Raw genomic sequence first — 17,913 nt, 5'->3', positions numbered from 1 at the left:
CCCTCATTTTCTGACTTGGTCCACAACACAGACCTGTAACTGGCTATTATTTTTGAGCAGCAGCTTCCCTGGGGAGGTTTGCTCTCTTCCCTAGCTCAGGATCAGTCTGTATTTCCCTGTGGATGGGTTGAAGGCAAAGGAGTGAGTCCCTCCTGGAAAGAATTAAGCTGGGAGACACAGCCCAATTTGGATGAGCACAGAACGTCCCAGTGCCAGTTCCCAGATAACCTCACACCACCTTCATTCTGTTTGTTGCACTATCAGCAGGAAACTGGAGAAGTAGGGCATAATTTTTGCCAAGAGCAGCTAGAGAAGTAGATCAAAGTCTGTGCCTCTGATAAGAAAGTTTCAGAAGCAGACAACAGAAGCCTGTCAGCTTGTGTACAGCAGGAATCCGCCTGGGATTTAATCTGTGGAGACTGCTGTGGAAAGCCATGGACCAATGGCCAAGCTCCTGAGCAGTGATTCATATTCTGCAATTTCCAGCTGTCCTGCTACCAACTGGCAAATGTGCTCCTCTCTCTGCAATTCATCTTCTCTTCAAGAGTCAGAAATATGACATTAGACACTACAAGATAAGCTCCTGCTTCTCCAAGACACAACTTATTGGAGTAATTTCAGGTTTTAAGCACAATGGATGAAAATATTAAGTCTTCATTACACATTTGGGGTTATTTTGAAGGGAGAACTGCACGGGGAGGAGTCTGGCTGAAGTGATAACAGAACTTCTCCACATGCATCCATATGAACTGCAGGAAACCTTCAGCAAGGCAAGCAGGAGCTCTACTATTTCATGTCTATCCTTCACCACATTTTTAGGAGATTGCCTTTTGAGTTGGAAAGACCACAAATAAAACCTGCACCTGAAATCAAGCACGTACATTTAGCCCTATCAAAGTTTAGAAATAATTCCACAATTTAAACAAGCGCCACAGGGAAACATCTTAGTAATGTTACATGTTTGCCAAGTATGTCTGAATAATGCCAACATAAGAGGTGCTTTTGCAAGGTCTACATTCTCCAGAAAAACGAAATAAAAAACAAAAAATAAACCAAACAAAAAAAAAAAAAAAACCAAAACAAAAAATAAAGCACATGAATTTGGGGTTGAGGTTGGAATAGGAGACAGTTCAGACCTGGTTTAATCCTGAGAAAGATGGGTCCTGAGAAGTACTAACAGTCATGCTTCTTTTCCTCTTCCCCACTGGAGATTCTAAACACTGAACAAACAATAGAGGGTGGCAGTGCATCAAACAGTCTTGCTTACATTGCAACATTGGCCGGCGCAGACAGGCAACACCGAGGCGTTCGAGAAAGAACAGGGTAGCCAAATGCCATCCTTCTTCCACCAAGCACTGTACTTTTCAAAAAAACTGTATCTTTCCATCTTTTTTTTTTTTTTTGAGTCATATTTTGATTATTTCTAGTAGTATTTTTTTTGTTTTCCAAGGAGAAAATTTGACAGATGGGACAAGGTGAATTTCAACTGTGAGCCGCTTCAAAATGGCACTGCCTTAACCAGGGATAGCAATGGTGACATTTGGCTCTATTAAAAAAGAAATTCAAGTTTTTGCTTACAAAAGCAGCCTTTGGTTCCACAAACTGCCCTTCCCCCGTAAGATATTTAGAAAAAGTAAATCTTCAGTAAGGAAGAGGTAGAAGGCATTTAGTCACCTTAAAGTTTACTTTCATAAGCATGCAGGGCTTATTTCTAGCAGAGCTGGAAATTCATCTTTTAAGGTGGGAGCAAAATTTCTCCCCAATCACCAAATTAAAATTTGGGGGGAAAAAAATCAATTTTTTTTTTTTTAATATAACTGACAGGAAGCTACTGGAACAAGATTACCATGCTGTTCTAGTCTTTGTGGCTGATTTTCTTTGAACTGTGTAGAGTCATCTCTAAAAACCCCAAAACTACACTTGGTTACAAAAAGAAACATTAAATATTGTACGGTGGCAAATGTTTCCTAGATAAAACACTTGATTCCAAAGTGAAGGAACCCATTTTGTATTTTGCTCATGTAAAACTATTAATTTGCACTTGGGTCAGGAACTACCTCGCTAACCCCCTGAAGCATAAGTGAAGCCCATGCCCACAGTGCTTTACCACCATATCATTGCATGGCTCCCTAAAGGGGAAAAAATCAAATGGTTTGTAGGCAACTCTGTCTTTGATTTCAGCTGATGCAAATCTAATGTGTTCCTCTTCTAGAGTAAGCAGAGCAGCAATTTCTAGGCCATTAATCCACACCAAGATGAACTGGAGTGCAGCAATGCCAACCTAGCATGACTGTGCAAAAGTATAGAAAAATGGCCCAAAAAGAACAATTGGAAATCAGAAACTAAAACTAGGAAAAAACCAAAATAAAAGTTTTCAAGTTCTACTTTGAGTCATGCCAGAGAATTAAGGAGCCTAAACTGCTCAACACAGCAGAGAAAAATAGAGCTGTACAGAGGGAAAGTATGAAACTTGGGAACAAACAAAGTTTAACAGCAACAGGATTACATAAAGACTGCCTTTCAGCTGGAATTACAAGTTTTTCCAACACTGGTTGTCTCTAAACACTCAGTGCATTGCACCTCTTCAGACAAGAGCTGTTATCTCACATTATCCAAGCTTTCCCCTTCTAATGCTCATGGCCCTGACGTTGGCATTCATACAGGCAAACAAAGGTAAACATTTTGATTATTGGTAGTGCCTAACCAGATGAGACATCCTGGGATGGCATCTAGAGAAGATAAGTGGGAATCTTGCTTCCAATAAACAGCTTGATCACATACATTTGTCCTGAAGTTAATTTCTAATCAGTAGCATGCTTAATGCATTGCCAATGCTGCCTGTCTGCCCGAGCTCGACATACAAATTGCAGGATTAAGCATATTTCACTCAAGAAAACTAAAAATAAAATTAAAAAGTTGCCTTCCAGGCAGGAAACATGCACTTCTGACTATGTTTACCCATCCCAAAAAGTGTAACAACCTCAGCCCACCCCCCACCCACCCTCAGCTTCCCCCCCCCCCCCCCCCCGACAAAGTAAACTGAGACAAAAATTTTGTTGTATAGCAGGTATTCTACAGCTTAACGGTTTTCCATCAACATAATTGCATAATTTATTTTATTTATAAAGGCATCTGCATGTTGGCTCTTGGTCTTATCCACAATTCTGATGGTTGAAGAGACTTTACCAGTCTGTCACTGCAAGGTTTAAAGCCCTGCTGACTGGTAGGTCAGGAGCTCCCGCGTTGCACAAATTGTTTTCATCCTAGGAGGTCAGCCCCAAAGCCAAAGGTAAGATTTGACTTTATCATAGAGGAATAAAATGCTATGACAACAGACATCTTGAGAGAAGTAGTCAAGTATTCTCTAGGGTTAGTTTATAACCTTGTTGCAAGTCCAGAAATCATCTTGCAATCAAGTGCATCTCCCAGAGTGGGAGAGAGATCCACAGAGTTTACAAGTGGACACCAAGAAAACCAAGTTCTCACACCCAAGAACTGTGGTTTAGCATCCAAAATAGCAGTTTTAGCAATGGATTTTACAAAAGTTGTGCAGCTGGAATCAAATCACACAGGCATTCCCTCTGCAGCTTGGAAACAAAGAGCTTTGGACTAACCTTATTACAATGACGCCCAATACCCATTAGGAAGTTATCTGGTTTAATGTCTCTGTGTATAAAATTCTTTGTGTGCACATATTCAATTCTACTGATCATCTGTAAAAAAAATCAGCAACATGTAAGATTTCAAAGAGAGCAAGACATTTCAATAAACCTTCAATGAAAGCATGAATTTTTAGTGTTACCTTCCTCTGCAACTTCAGTTTATGTGTTTGCTTAATGAAAACAATTTTTTTAAAATGCTGTCTCAGTATTTTCTTTTTATGTTAAAATTCCACAATCTTGGTCAGAACCTGCCAGATTAAATATCTGAGTAATTCCCAGATATTGAAGTTCATGTTTCTAACTATAGCATCTTATTAAAAAGTAATTGTTTTTCATTATTTCAAAGGTTTTATAGCTACCACAAGCCAATTTTAAAGCTCATTCCCTCCCCCTGTCCCAGTTATTCATTCATCTGGTTATTCATTCATCAAACATCACTTTTCCAGGTAACAGTTTTCATGGAGCAAGTTACAAGTCGATGGTGGCCCATGGTGCCATATCTAGGCTACCCTGAGCCCAGAATATCTGGAGACATGGAGAAAGCCTGGCACATCTGTGTCCTAACACAGGACCAGCCCATTTCCTGTGGGTGAGATCACGGCCCGTGGTGATGTGGCACAGCTCTGCAGCTCCTCAAACCCTCCTCTTGCAGGCTTGAGTTGTTACATCACATCCCTGACAGCTGGGCTGTGCCCTAAAAGCCAACCTGAGCACTGCTATCCTCCATTTCTGCCTGTTTCCCAGATGACAGAAAATTAATGTTTATCATCCTAAGGAATACTGCACAAGCCCCTGGTGGACTCCCTGGAGGTGCTGTCACACCCAGACTCTAAGTGAGCAGGCAAATGGCTCTCTAAGGCAAGCACATCACCCTCTCAGGGCAGCTGAGAACAGGGACAGCTGACCTTGTCTCCAGACAAATGCTTTCAGCTTCCTTGGCCAAGAGCCTGGGATTCTACGAGCATCTGGCCAAGTGACAACTTGGTACTGATATCTATTATGTAATATTAGATGAAATTTCAACTACCATTGAAAAATTCAACTTGAAAAACCCTCAATGCTTTTCAAGGGGCTGAAAGCAGCACAATCAAGCCATTTATTAAGCAGTAAGAAATAAATATGGCTGCTCATTTCAAATGCTGTATTCTCACTACCAAGTTGGAAAAACATCAACTGCTATAAAAAAAGACTTAAGAGTTTTAGAGGCCTTGATTATGTTGGAGGTAGAGTGGCATCTCATCTCCACTAACAGCTTTAAGAAGTGTCTGTGAGGACTAAACAAGCAAGGCAGTTAATTATTATTAGCTCACTGTCTGGTCCTAGTGATGCCTTGCATCATTTGTCCTTGGTCCCCAGCTGGGAAGGAATTGTTTTGTCTCCTTGCCCTGTGAAGAGAGCTCACCATCCCCTGATATGAAGCTCAGAACTACACACTAAAGCAGCAGAGAATCTGAAAAATATAAAACTAAAACCTGAGGCATCACTTGAGGCTACAGGAGGGTGTGAGAGCACAGGGACAGACTTGCATGTTGTCACCACAGGTCCCACTGACTTAGATCACCCACAACTGGAGAGTGTTTCAGCCCCCCCACCACAGCCCCTGTGCTGATACTGGCAGTGAATCCACCCAAATTAGTCTGAATATTTTAATGAAGTTGCCCTTAAAGCAGCAGCACAAAGGAGCTGGCAGCTGCAGTGCCCTTCCGCTCGGTGCATTTTGTAGGGCAGAGCACACAGAAACCACCATTACTTTGTCCTCATTTAGGTCAAATGCTCACTTAGTGTATAAAACACTGCATTAATTATTTAAGGCACTCTGCAGGAATCCCTCAGGGCTCTGAAGCTGAGGTGTGCACATACCTGGTCTGCTAGCATAAGTACTGTTTTCATCGTAAACCTGCGAGAACAGAAGTTGAAGAGGTCTTCCAGGCTGGGCCCCAGAAGATCCATGACTAGAACATTGTAGTCCTTTTCTTGACCATACCACCTGCAAGAAAGGAAATGATCCAGCATTATTGGCAGGAATCCTGATGCAGTCCAGAGTACCCTCAGTGCTCTCAGCTGCAAGGGCATGTTGCTTACTAATGTTCCATCTTGAAAGCTAATGAGAAATTAATGCTGGCAATATCTTGTTTTTCCTGGAAACAAAAGTCTGAGCACAAACCAGAACTCACAAGTTGGCCGTTCTCCCTGAAGAGAAACCACTACTCCACTTCAACAACCAAAATACCAAACATCAGAATGAAAATGCAATCAAAGCAGCAGTGCCCTTATCCTGAGGGGTGTGTACAGCACCTGGACTGAAATTCCTCTGTAAGACACCTTACTTTCATTGCTCCTGCATCATTTCACATCACAAAATCATCTTGACACGCCTTAGGCTTTGTTTTCAGATCTGACTTCTCTGCACCAGACCAAAGCAGTTCACTCACATATTTTTTTCATTTATTTCTCAATTTAAAAAAAGCAATCAAATTCTATTTCCAATTAAGTCAAAGACAAAGGCTCTTTATCAGGATTTTAATATCATAGAGAAAGCTAAAGTAGAAACACAACAAAACATTAATTGCAGCTATATTGTGATAGTAACCTTTAAGTGCCTAATACATTTTGGACAAAAATAAAGTCTAACAATGCTGTGAGGACAAGCAGAAGTCCTTCTATGGATATTTTCCTTTCCAATCCATGTTTAAGATTTCCATCATAGCCCTGCTTTATTGCATCTGCAGCTGAGGGTGGTATCTCCCCACCTAAGCTCCTGAGCAGAGCTGGAGTCCTGGACTCCTGCACATCTCAGCTGTGAATCTCCACCCTTCAAAGACAGGGCTGGAATATTCTCCTCTCCAGTCCTTCTGCACACCCAGATAACTACAGTTAAGTGACAGCTGTGTGAGAAAAGCTCTTTTGAAGCTGACATGACACCTGTTTGATCAGAAGGCTGCAATTTTGCCTTTTCTAAGCTCCTGGTTCTTACATCAAGGACCTTCAGCCAGTAGTCCAGGGAGAATTTCCCTCAATTTCCCAACAACAGTGGCATGGACAAGGTACCCCCATGGATGCGCCTCATAAGAAGAGCATGCAGATGGAAAAAAAAATAACTCAAGATTCAGCTAAAGCAGCAGTTGGGGCTTAAATATCTGTACAGACACTGTATTTCCACTTTAGGCAATGACTTCAGTACACCAATGCATGGTTGTCTAGAAAACAGTTACCACTGATAAAGTCAACAAATTCCTAGGTACTCACAGGATTCCAAGCTTAGCTTAGCTGGGATAGTACAATAAAATGTTTACAAAGCCAGACAGAAAAGATTCTATATTTGGCTTTGTTTCAGGAACTACAGGCCTGTACCTTCCCACTGTCTGGATCCTAGGAGAAAACATGCCCTTCATTTCTGCATTGTTATAAATCTGATTAAAATCATAAATGAGCTGTGGCTCACACTCCCTGTTTTACACATCAGCCAAGACCTTTATAGATTCCCCGCATCAAACTGGGATGCAGAAAATATGTATTTTGAAAGGAATCATTCAAATGAAATGTCAACAGAACAGCTCTGTAAACAACTCCAGGGGTCACAGGTGAAAATTAAACATTATGGTCACCTAAAGTAATGAAAATGGGAGCAAATGATCTGCCTAGATATGCTGTCCTATGAAATACAGGTTCGTTGAGAAAAAAAAAAAATTAGTGAGTAATGGGCTGAAATGAAGAATTTTAAGGAGTAAATCAAGACCTAGATAAAGTACTATTTTCTTCAAGGGATGGAATTCTAATTGAGATGCTGAGTGTAATTGTTCAGCACAGCAATGGTTCAATGCCCAAGAGATGCAGTGAAGGGAAAGAAATCAAAGACCAGCCTTCAGTGGAGCTGAAGAAAATTGAGTCCCAGCCTCACAGACAAGGTGGAGCTGATGCAAAGGAATCCCACCCTGGAAGGTGCCTTTTAAAAACCTTTTTGTTCCTCCACAGGGATCTGTCTGCTGAGTAAGTGCAGTAATGCAGGATGATTGCACAACCTCTGTTTGGCCTAATTCTAAGTATGAACAAGAAAATCCTCCTCTCCTGACCATTCTGCTCTGGTGGAAAGCGCATTCAATTCTCCAAGAAAAAGAAATAAGTCAGAACCCCTTAATATTTCATTTTCACATTTACCTTCCTGTAATTCCTCACTGAAGACTGTGACACCCATTCATTTCACTTCTGGCAACTGGAACTTCTTCCAAGGTATCAGTGTTTTATTTACCTTGCTAACACTCCAAGTTAAGTTTTCATTTTCCTTGGAACACTTCCAGGGAAAATGGGATTAAGAAGTAAAGCAACATCATGTCCACTCAAGGTGTAGGAGCTGCTACTGTTGGCAGCTCTGAATGAAAGAACATTACAAGTCTTGACTTTTCTTAAGAAAATTTGGATATTAGGATATATAAAAGCTGGTGTCCCAAAAGGAGATCTTCGCAAGTTCTTATACTGCATCAGCAGGGAAACTTTGAATTATCTACTAATAAGAAATGATTCATACAAAGCCCTGGGCAACTATTAGGTGGCACTGGCATCTCAGAATACAAGTGTGCCCACATGCCTGAGAGATCCAGGGACTTCCATCAGCACACTTGAAATCCTTTCCCTCATCATAAAGTTGAGGAAGCAACACAAGTAAGGGAGTTTTGCAGTGAAAATTGGGAGCAAGAGATTGAATTATTTGAGAGCCATTTTCCGTGGGTAATTTACTCGATTTAATTACATATAATGTATTATTTCAAGAAGAGAAGCTTCCTTACTAGAAAAATTTCCCCTGATCTTTCTCTAATTGATTCCTACTGTGCTTTAATCCTTACATAAAACATTAACAGAACAGAATCAGGAGGAATAGTTGAGTGTACCCTTGAACAGGCAGTGTCACATCTGATACAGATGTCACAAACCTACTTGAGCTTCAAGGTGTGCCCAAGCTCCCATGCAGGAAAATGCTTCATCACTCTCCCTTCCCTCGTCTGCTTGAAGCTACATAATCAAAGTATTCAATTAGTCAGAATACAGTAAACCTCTTTTATGAAGCTTTCTATCAGAGCATGGTCAAAGGCTGAGCACAGCAATCTGAATTTGACTTCAGTGACTTGTCTGCGTGAAAGACCAAGAGTGGTCACGTCCCAAGTTTCCAAATCATGTGAGAGCCTCGTCTACAATCCCAGCATAAACACAAAGCTGAAATTTTCTAACATCTTGGATTTCAGCATTTGAGCTCTGTGGGAACATCTAAGTCACACCAAACAGCAGTTTGAGAGGTTAGTTTCTAAATAATACACAATAAAGCAGGTATGATGTCAGGTCACATGCAGAGTGGATGTTTACTTGAACGAACATGGGGTGGGATTTTAAGTTCTCCTCACTAACCTTGAGACAAGGAAGTGAACTCTTGATGCATATCTAGTACAACACTGTAGTCAGCTCTACCCAAACTTAAAATCCTTTTGCCTTTTCAGAGCTGCATCTTTCAAAAAAATCAATGATTGCTATTTCAGCAACTGTGTATTTTGTAAATAACGTCAAGGACAAAAGAAATGTATGAGGAAGTGTTTTTTAATAGCTTGGGTTGTTTTGTTTGCATTTTTTATTTGTTTTACCTAAGAAAACATTTCATTTGGTTATTAATAGTATTTTTTCACATCTTCCTTTGAAAGGGTCAAACAGAACTAGGCAAACTAGCAGAGAAAGGGGGTGAAGGGCTAACAGAATCACACAAATTCCAGCTCAGTTTCACACTACTGTGTCACTCACACAATCCCAATCAAAACCCAACAGTTTTATTCACTACACTGGCAATTATAATAATTACGAGGTAACAAGCCCAGCACAAGTACCCAAAATGTGTGAGAAAGAATGAAAAGGATTCAGGAGATTCACGATAAAAAAAAAAAAACAAACAACAAACCAAATAAATGAATTCAGATCAAGATTGAAGAAATTACTAAATTAGTAAATGACAGCTGTAAGCCACTGCCAAAGAAACCCCAAATCCCAGAATTCTGAAGACATGGAGGCAATAAAGGCACCTCACTTTGCCTACAGCTCATATGAAAACCAGAACATGAGCGTAATGTCACAAAAAACTGTTCCCACCACCAGACAAACCATGACAAGATCATTTTGTTCCAACTTAATAAAAGCTCTCCTCAATCAACACCTGCCTTGCCAGGTAAGCCATCCTCACTAAAGGCTTCTGTCAGCTCCATCACTGACTATTCCCACAGGGGCTCTGGCAAGCTGGAATTGCAAACAGAGATACAGGAGGCTGTGTTTGGTCAGACAAAAAAAACACCTGGTGCCTCACTGCAGGGAAGGACAATTCTTCCAACACTGAATATTTAAACTCAAACCTTTACACTACCAGAAACTTTTATACCCCATTACAAAAAGGGTGATTTTGACTTCTTTGACATTAAATAAACTTTGGCCACTTTCATAAATTATGGTGTGTGACCCTATGATTACTCTGTGTAATCCTATGTAATTAAGTTTCTCAGCACTTGTGTTTTTAAGCAACAAGTGAAAGAGTTCTCTTGACAGAAATGGAGATTGTCAGAAGAACTGAAGTGTTTTAAAAAGCTGTTAGAACAAAAATGTAAGGTGAAAAAGCAAGCTGAAAGAAACTTGCTAACAGAGTTACCTGAGATCACCTAATTAGCAAGTTTGACAAGTCAGCAGGCACATGAGGGGGAATATGCAAGTCTAGAAAGCCTCATGGACAAAAAGGATTCAGACATCCCACAGAAATCCAAATGGCACTGATGTGGTGAACACTCTGGAACTGTATTCCAACCCTGCCAGCCCTAAGTCACTCACACAAAAGTCTCTGAACTGGGCATTAGTCAGATGATGGCACTAAAGAGAGAACACTGACCTCCCTGTAATTACATAGCTCTGATAGCCCTGAAAAATCCCAAGTTATCCTCACAGGAAAGGTGCAGCTGTCCCACACACAGAACCTGTGAACTGGGATCACTGCTGCAAGCTCTGTCACCAATTCAGGAAAGGAAACCCAAATCCCAGCAAGGGCAGAAGAGACTTCACAGAAAATGGGAAGTTGTGGCCTCTGCAACCATTTACTCAAACAGCTCAGGAAGGCAGTTATGGAGTTATGCAATTAGTCATTATAGATACAGGAGGATGGGGAAAAGGAAAATGTTTTTAACAAAAATCAGGGAAAAAAGGAACTGGCAGTTGACTGCCTGTGGGTACAAGCATTATCTTCAGGCACTCTGGCTCTGTGTCCAACAACACAATCCTGAGCACTGCCCTGCTGGCCTATAAAGTTGTGACGTTGCATCTGTCTGATTCAGACCCTTCTGCTCCCATGTTCCCAGCACAGACATCTCCTGACAAAAATGACAGTGTAGACAAATTGGAAAGTTAATTATGCCTGTAAAAATGCACTGAGTCTTACAGACACTGAAGCAACACATAAGAGAAAGGTAATCCATCAGGGATTCATTTCTAAATTGACACATATTTTATATTTCTGCTTTATCTCCCCTGAACCTGGAAAAGCACTTAACTGCTAACCAGCTAGGAGTAATATAAATGAACTTCACATAATATGGCATGACTGAAATCCTGAAGTGCAATATTTAGCAGATGTCACCTAACGTTAGTTGCCATGGAGAGCATGAATTAGGCCACCCAAGTACTAAATAAAGCAACAGCCATGAACACCCTACGCTATGGAATTGGCTCCACTCTATAAATAAAATTCTGGATCACTTTTTGTACAGTTCTGAGAGCAATCCACGAAGGATGCCAGCACAACTCATCCCTCAGCAAGGAGGTGGCTTCATCTGCCCAGTGTGATGCTGCAAGCATGCAGCACCCTGTTCTGCTGAGCTGTTCAATAAACTCCATTAACACCTGGGAGGAAGTCAGGAAAGTCAGGAATTGCAGTTCAGTGAGAAGGTGAACCATTAATCCACAGTGGGGACAGCAAACATCACTGAGAAAAAGAATATTCTAGTATTATCTCTGCTGATCATTTGTTTCAAACAGGAGTAACACTGACCTCAAACTCCAAAAATTGAGTTAAGGCAAGGAGAAAAAAATTCTAACTTTGATCTCTCTTGGATGCTTTGAAAAAATCCACAAAGACCAACTAAGACAAGAGTTTAGACTGCTAAAAAACAGGCAATAAATTTTATTTACATATATTTATTTTCTTAATAAAGGAACCATAGGTATCAATTTAAAATATTATCTTTCATTAGATTTAGAGGCACCAGAGACTTCTGGTTACCTATGAAATCATCCTACCCTTCAATATGCTAATAACTTAGTTAATTCATAGTAGGACTTATTGATAGAACCCTTTTTTCTGGAGGGGGAGTGGGGTTTCTTGTGGGTTTATTTAGTGGTTTTCTGGTTTTCTCATGGTGGTTTGGGTGTTTTTGGTGGTTGGTCAGGGGTTTTATGCTGCAGGAAGTTACTGAGAAAACAGTTAAAAATGCAGGTGGTTTGAGAGGTGTGTTTGCACTTTTTGAAGCACTGCTAAAAACCAACATTTCAAGTGCTTAAGGCAAATTTAATTTTGATAATTCTTGGATTATCAACCTTGGACATCTTTCCATCATAGGTAGTATTTAATGAAGATGTAGAAGGGCACATTCTGTTGTCAATAATTATTCAGCAACATGGCAGTAATCAACCAGAAGCATAAATACTGAAAATAATTTTTCTCCAAAAAACTCCATTCAATTGATAATTTCTCTCTGAATTTCTCAACATCAAAATATTTGCAAGTGCTGCACTGAAAAACTCAGAAATGTGGAGATTATTTATTCAGTTAGCAAGGGAACTTTGCACAGAAAAAACTCACAGAACACTAAGTAATTTTTTGTTTTTAACTTACAAATAACTCATCTTCATCAAGGGTACAACCAATAGCTGATGAGCACCATAAATGGCAAAAACATCAAGAGTGGCTGTCCCAGGTAATTTGAATAATTGCTTTTGTGGATAAAGATTTACCAGAGTTACACTGTGGACAAACACCCAAAAATCAAACCCACACTGCTGCATTCCTCCAAGGCAGCACCAGGAATTGGGGAATAAAGGTGGATAGTCCCAGCTAATAGGATCAGTGCCCAGTTAATGAGATTACAGCTCAAAATGCTTTGTCACTGAAAAAGAGAGGAAAAAAAGCAAAGGGCAGCTGATGAGGGAGAACAATGAGAATAAGCCCAGCAGAATGCTGGGGCCTGGCCACAGTGTCCTAAAGGCACAGCAGACTGTCACCATGTTAAACTGGGTTTAAGAGCCTTTTGGGAAAAAATAAAGTAATCATCAAGCAAAATTTGAACATCAAGAATAAAACATAGCTTAAGTTTTTGGTTTTTTTTTTTTTTTGTTTTTTTTTTTTTTGGAGTATTAATGAAGTTCTTGTAAACTTTAGGGTTAATTTCACAAACTTTGCTGCTCTTTTAGGAAACAATAAGCAGCAAATTTGAAGATTTAAAATCGTTTAGAATATTCAGAGAATAAAATTTCCAATTCATTCACGCCAATCTTTGTGCTATTTTCTCTGCAAGCGTGTTTTATTACAGCAGAATTAAGCACCAAGGCCCCTTGTTCAACCTCCACAGGTGAAGGCTCACTGTTGACCCCACTGTTAACCCCAAAACTGAGATTTTTTGCTCATTAGTTTCTTGGAATGAGATACAAAGTCCCTCAAATTAACCTTAAAGGCTGTAAAAAGAATTCCTTGGTTCTAGGTAACTTCAGTGACAATCTAGACACATGTTCTTGTAATTCTACATTGCAGAATTCAGCTTTAGAACCAGGAGCCCCAGTGAATGAGCAATCCAGACCTCATTTATTATCTCAGCTCTGAGTCACAGAACCACAGCAGAGACCACTTGAGTGAGGCAAAGTCACGTCATGCAATGCCAGGAAGTTGATCTTGGCCAGTGCATCACTTAAGTAGGTGAAAAACAGAGGAAAAGTTCATCACTCTCAAATGAGAGGCACAAATTTTTGTGTTGACGTGTCCAAGATGTGGACTGAGTTTTATGAAGCATGGCAATGGGGAAATTTTGGCATGATTCCTTCATTTCCTATCAAATTCTTGTGCTGCTGCTGTTTAAAGGTGTCACATTACAGAAATTTTACCAAATGCATTGACTTTCCTTCAAGTTGATTCACCCTTGTGAATACACTGAGCCAGAACAGCTTATTCCAGTGTGACAGCATATTATTATAACACAATGGTGGCACATGGATTATCAGCAACACATGCAAAGTGACCTAAGTATTGACTTGGATTCAAAGCACCATGGATTCTACCTCTACTAAACACTGAATATTTTAATATTTGTCACAAGAATTGTGCTGGTCCCCTGCTCAGCTTCCTCTTTAAAGAAAATAAACCTAAGAATGCTGATTTAGATTTTCTCAAGCATCACCAAACCAATACCAGAAGTCCAGAGAAACCTCTCAAGGAGAATCTGGCACGTAAAATAGATTTACAAGCAATGCTGCTTCTTAAAAGAAACACAGTATTTCCAAAAACTCACTTTTCTAGAAAAATACTACGAAGATTAACATTGTGAGAACCTGAAAGAACTGACTGACATTACTCAATAATTACACACCTTTAGCACAATGAGTCTATGAATCAGTTTGCTGAGTGTTGCCTCATTTATCCATTCTCATTTTTTTTGGACCTTGTATTATTTTTAGGGGGTACAAGAATAACAAATACAGAGGAAAGCTGTAGTTGAAGCCAGAGGCAAGTTTCTCAGTATGCAAGGCACCAGTATTTCCCAAGGCATTTTAACCAAATAGAAGAAATGAAACAGTATCTCAGTGGAAAAGCCAAAAATTTGCAACTTGGCCTCATTATAACACCACTCACTCATTTACTTTTCAAAAAAAGTAGTTCAAGAATGCCTGCTTTTCCAGTTCTGTGATGAAACACCTGATATCTGCTTGCTCTGGCTGTTTTCCCAGTTATCCCTGTTTTAGCATGCAACTATACCGTGAAAGCTTTCCAAAATGCAATTCCTATTCTTTCAGTTGTGAAATAAAGGCAGCCACATTTGAGAAAAAAAGTTAACTGTATTCTCAAAGAAAGACTGCATCTGTTTTCACACCAGCAACTCTGCTGAAGCTGCAAGTACTTAATTCAGGTATGTTGATTGTGTCCCTGCAAAAGGCTGGAGTGAATGAGGACAGATGGCCAGGACAACACTGTCTCCTCCAGCTCACATTCAGGATCAGAGCCAGTTGTGGTTGGGGGGAAGGAGGAGGGAGCTAATAACCTCAGAAATGCAGATTTGTACTAGGCTTTGGCCAAATTAATTCAGAATCTTGGCTATGTCATCGTGATAACTTTAAAGCAGACCCTAAATGTCACTGTTTATCCTGTACAAAGTTAGGAAGGGTTAAATTAAATGGAATCCACAGTTTGATACAGAACCTAATCTGAAATAGTTTGTGCAGATCAAGGAACAAAAATCCTTTAGGCCATTGTGCCAAGGGAAAAAAAATACTAACTTTACAAACAATTATTAACAAAGTTTCAAAAAAAAGGAACAACTTGAGAAAGTCTCCCTGAAGAAAACTGAAGTTTTACATAACTCTTTGATGCCCAGATTCCGGAGTTGGGCATTACCCCAGGGTAAAAACTCGATAATCCCAGGAGGAATAACCCCTCCACGAGTCCTGCAGCAGCGATTTTCTTCCAGATCGAGAAATTCTGAAACCCTGGCGAAAGTTTCAGTTGGAAGACGAAGTGAGGAGCCGCATAATGAGGAACTGGGAGGGATTAATCCCGTACGAAAGGCTGGTGACGCATCTGTTGCGGGCAGCAGAAAGGAGCCGCTGCCATTTCATTCCTGCTCCAGGTTCTCCGCAGTTTCAAGGCTGGCGGCTCATAGCTATGAAAGGAAAAAAGGCACAAGCCCGAGCACGTCCCTTGTCCCACCAGGAGAAGGGGGAGGGTTAATCACGTCCAGCCGCCATTTTCTGAGCGGAGCAGGAAGACATGTTGAAAAAAAAAAAAAAAAAAAAAAAAAAAAAAAAAAAAAAAAGAGAGAGAGAGGCAACAAAAGAAAGCAGCCATTTCCAGGGCCGGCTCCCAACTCTCTGCCTCTCGGAGAAACAGCCTCCTCACACTTTGTTTTAATAGCCACAAGAATTTCTCGCTGGGTGTCTCGCTGTCTATACAGACAGCAGGCCTGCCAGAGGAACCCAGCGAGTTGGAGAGCTTGAAATGGAGCATTTCCCCCTTTATCACCCCCAGTCCTGCATGGACAAATTTATTTTCATGGCGGTGCCCTGCCTCACACTCAAAAGTATTAAACAACTGCCAATATACAGTAATAAGCACGACAAAAAAAAGTCATGCCAAGCAGACAGAAACGGCACTGGCACACACGGCTGATTCCTACCGTATATGTGGGATGCCAACTCCTCCCTGCAGGATCTTGTAGAGTTTGCTTTCATAGAGCAGCTGGGGGTGCCGAGCCTTCTGAGACTCCAACTTCACAGCAACTTCCTGCAGGGAGAGGGAACAAGGAGTCAGGGCAGAGCGTCCAGCGAGCTTTAAGGGGCACAGCACTTCCACATCCCCCACACACACCCCCGATGCCAACGCTTTCGGCTATATATTTATTTATTTCCCAGCTCGACGTGCTGCGTTTTGTGGCGTCTTCCGCTAAAATCCACATCGCGCTGATTTGTACGTAAATATCCATCCCGGGTCGTGCATTCGGGATAGAGATGTGGAGTCTTCAGAAGCACTTAAGTGAGGAAGAACATACGTGGGTGTTTCTTCTTTACAGCTCAGAGCCGTGAGGGGGAGGAAGAAAAGAAAAAAAAAAAACCAAAGGAAAAGCTGGAAAAACAGGGGGGATCTTCTTTGTTTCTATTAGTGTTGACGAAACGAGAATACAAAGTGTTCCCCAGCTGAAGCAGAGGAGATGAATGGCGGGCGAGCAACGACGACTTTAGCCGCTCACAGAACACAAATATAATTTAAATATGTTTTCCCACAATGGTTTTCGCCTCTCTTCTCCTCTCCCAAGTGCTGGGTAGGGAGATTGAAGGGCTTTGCTGTGGAAAGGGCACCGAGGAAGAGCCTCGGGGGGAAGGGATGAAGACCCTCGGGGGAAAGGGGGACGATGAAGCCACTCGTAGCGGGGGAAGAGGAGGAAAGGAAGATCCTCGGGGAAAAGAGGGAGAATGAAGCCCCTCGTAGGGAGGAAAGAGGGGGAAAGGAAGACCCTTGGGAGAAGGGAGACCCCACCCCGGGGAGCCGGAGGGCACCGCAGGTGGGGCTCGGAGAAGCGATGGTTGGTGCCCGGCTCCCCCCGAGGAGCGACTGCGAGCGGCCCTTACCTCCCCGTTGGTGATGTTGATCGCCAGATAGATGTCCCCGAAGGAGCCCGAGCCGATCTTCCGCACCAGCTTGTATTTGCCTCCGACAATGAACTCGGCCTTGGAGCCGCTGCTGCTCGCCATGGCGAGAGGCGGCTCTCAGGCCCTCCCGGCCGGTTCGCTGGGACAACGAGAGCTCTACGGCCGCCCTCGAGGAGGGGAAAGGGGCTGGGATGGGGGAGACGATCCCCGCGCTCAGCTCCAGCCGGGGCCCTCGGGCGGACGTCCCCCCCCTTGTGCGGCTCTGCTCCGCTCCCCAGAAAACAGGAGAAGCGGCCCGCGAGGTGCTTGTGAGAGAGCAGGGAGGGGAAAGGGGGAGGGGGGGGAACTCGCGGGGTCGCGGCGGCCGCCGGCCGCTCACTCGGCCGCCGCCGCCATCTTGTGCCCGAGCCGCCGCCGCCGACACAAAATGCCCCCGGCGCGCGGCCGCCGCTTCTTCACCGCGCGGGGCGCGCTGGGAGCGGGGCGGGGCGCTGCTGCCGTGACCACGCCCCCTCGCCAAGATGCGCCAATCACCGTCCTCAAACGGCGCCCCGCCCACCAGCCGAGGGCGGTGATTGGGGGGCTCTGCGGGTGTGCGCGTGCGTACAGCGCCGCTCCGTCAGTCCGGGCGGAAGAAGGCGGGCAGGGCGGACGTGCCCTCACTCGCTCTTAAAGGGGCAGGCGGCGGCAGCGGCCAGGGGGTGGCTGTTCGGGGGGTGCCGGTTCGGGGGTTTCTCACGGTGGCCGCGCTGCCTACATAGCCCGCGACAGGGGCTGGAGATGGGTCAGCCACCACGGAGATGCCAGCCCACGTGTGGTGCTTTTGCCAGGCTCTTCTCAAAGC

At 42.6% G+C, this 17,913-nt stretch overlaps 1 protein-coding gene across 4 annotated transcripts in view; it reads right to left on the bottom strand.

The window, feature by feature from the left end:
• CSNK1A1 (casein kinase 1 alpha 1) overlaps nt 1-17,513 on the bottom strand; it is a 32,317-nt gene extending 14,804 nt beyond the window's left edge. For 2 of the 4 annotated variants that reach the window (XM_021532115.3, XM_021532116.3), the window contains exons 1-5: nt 17,049-17,513; nt 16,100-16,206; nt 5,523-5,649; nt 3,615-3,713; nt 1,137-1,220 (exon numbers count right to left, since the gene is read on the bottom strand). In XM_021532115.3, the coding sequence (XP_021387790.1) occupies nt 1,137-1,220; nt 3,615-3,713; nt 5,523-5,649; nt 16,100-16,206; nt 17,049-17,171 (540 nt within the window). In that variant the 5' untranslated portion in view covers nt 17,172-17,513. The remainder of the gene's footprint in view (nt 1-1,136; nt 1,221-3,614; nt 3,714-5,522; nt 5,650-16,099; nt 16,207-17,048) is intronic. The other 2 variants (XM_021532117.3, XM_021532118.3) reach the window with 2 other exon arrangements.
• Between the last annotated feature and the right edge of the window lie 400 nt (nt 17,514-17,913).

Source organism: Lonchura striata, chromosome 15, assembly GCF_046129695.1.
Source record: "Lonchura striata isolate bLonStr1 chromosome 15, bLonStr1.mat, whole genome shotgun sequence".
Classification (NCBI taxonomy): domain Eukaryota; kingdom Metazoa; phylum Chordata; class Aves; order Passeriformes; family Estrildidae; genus Lonchura; species Lonchura striata.
The sequence above is the reverse complement of the archived record's forward strand: the minus strand, read 5'-3'. Positions and strand labels throughout refer to the sequence as shown.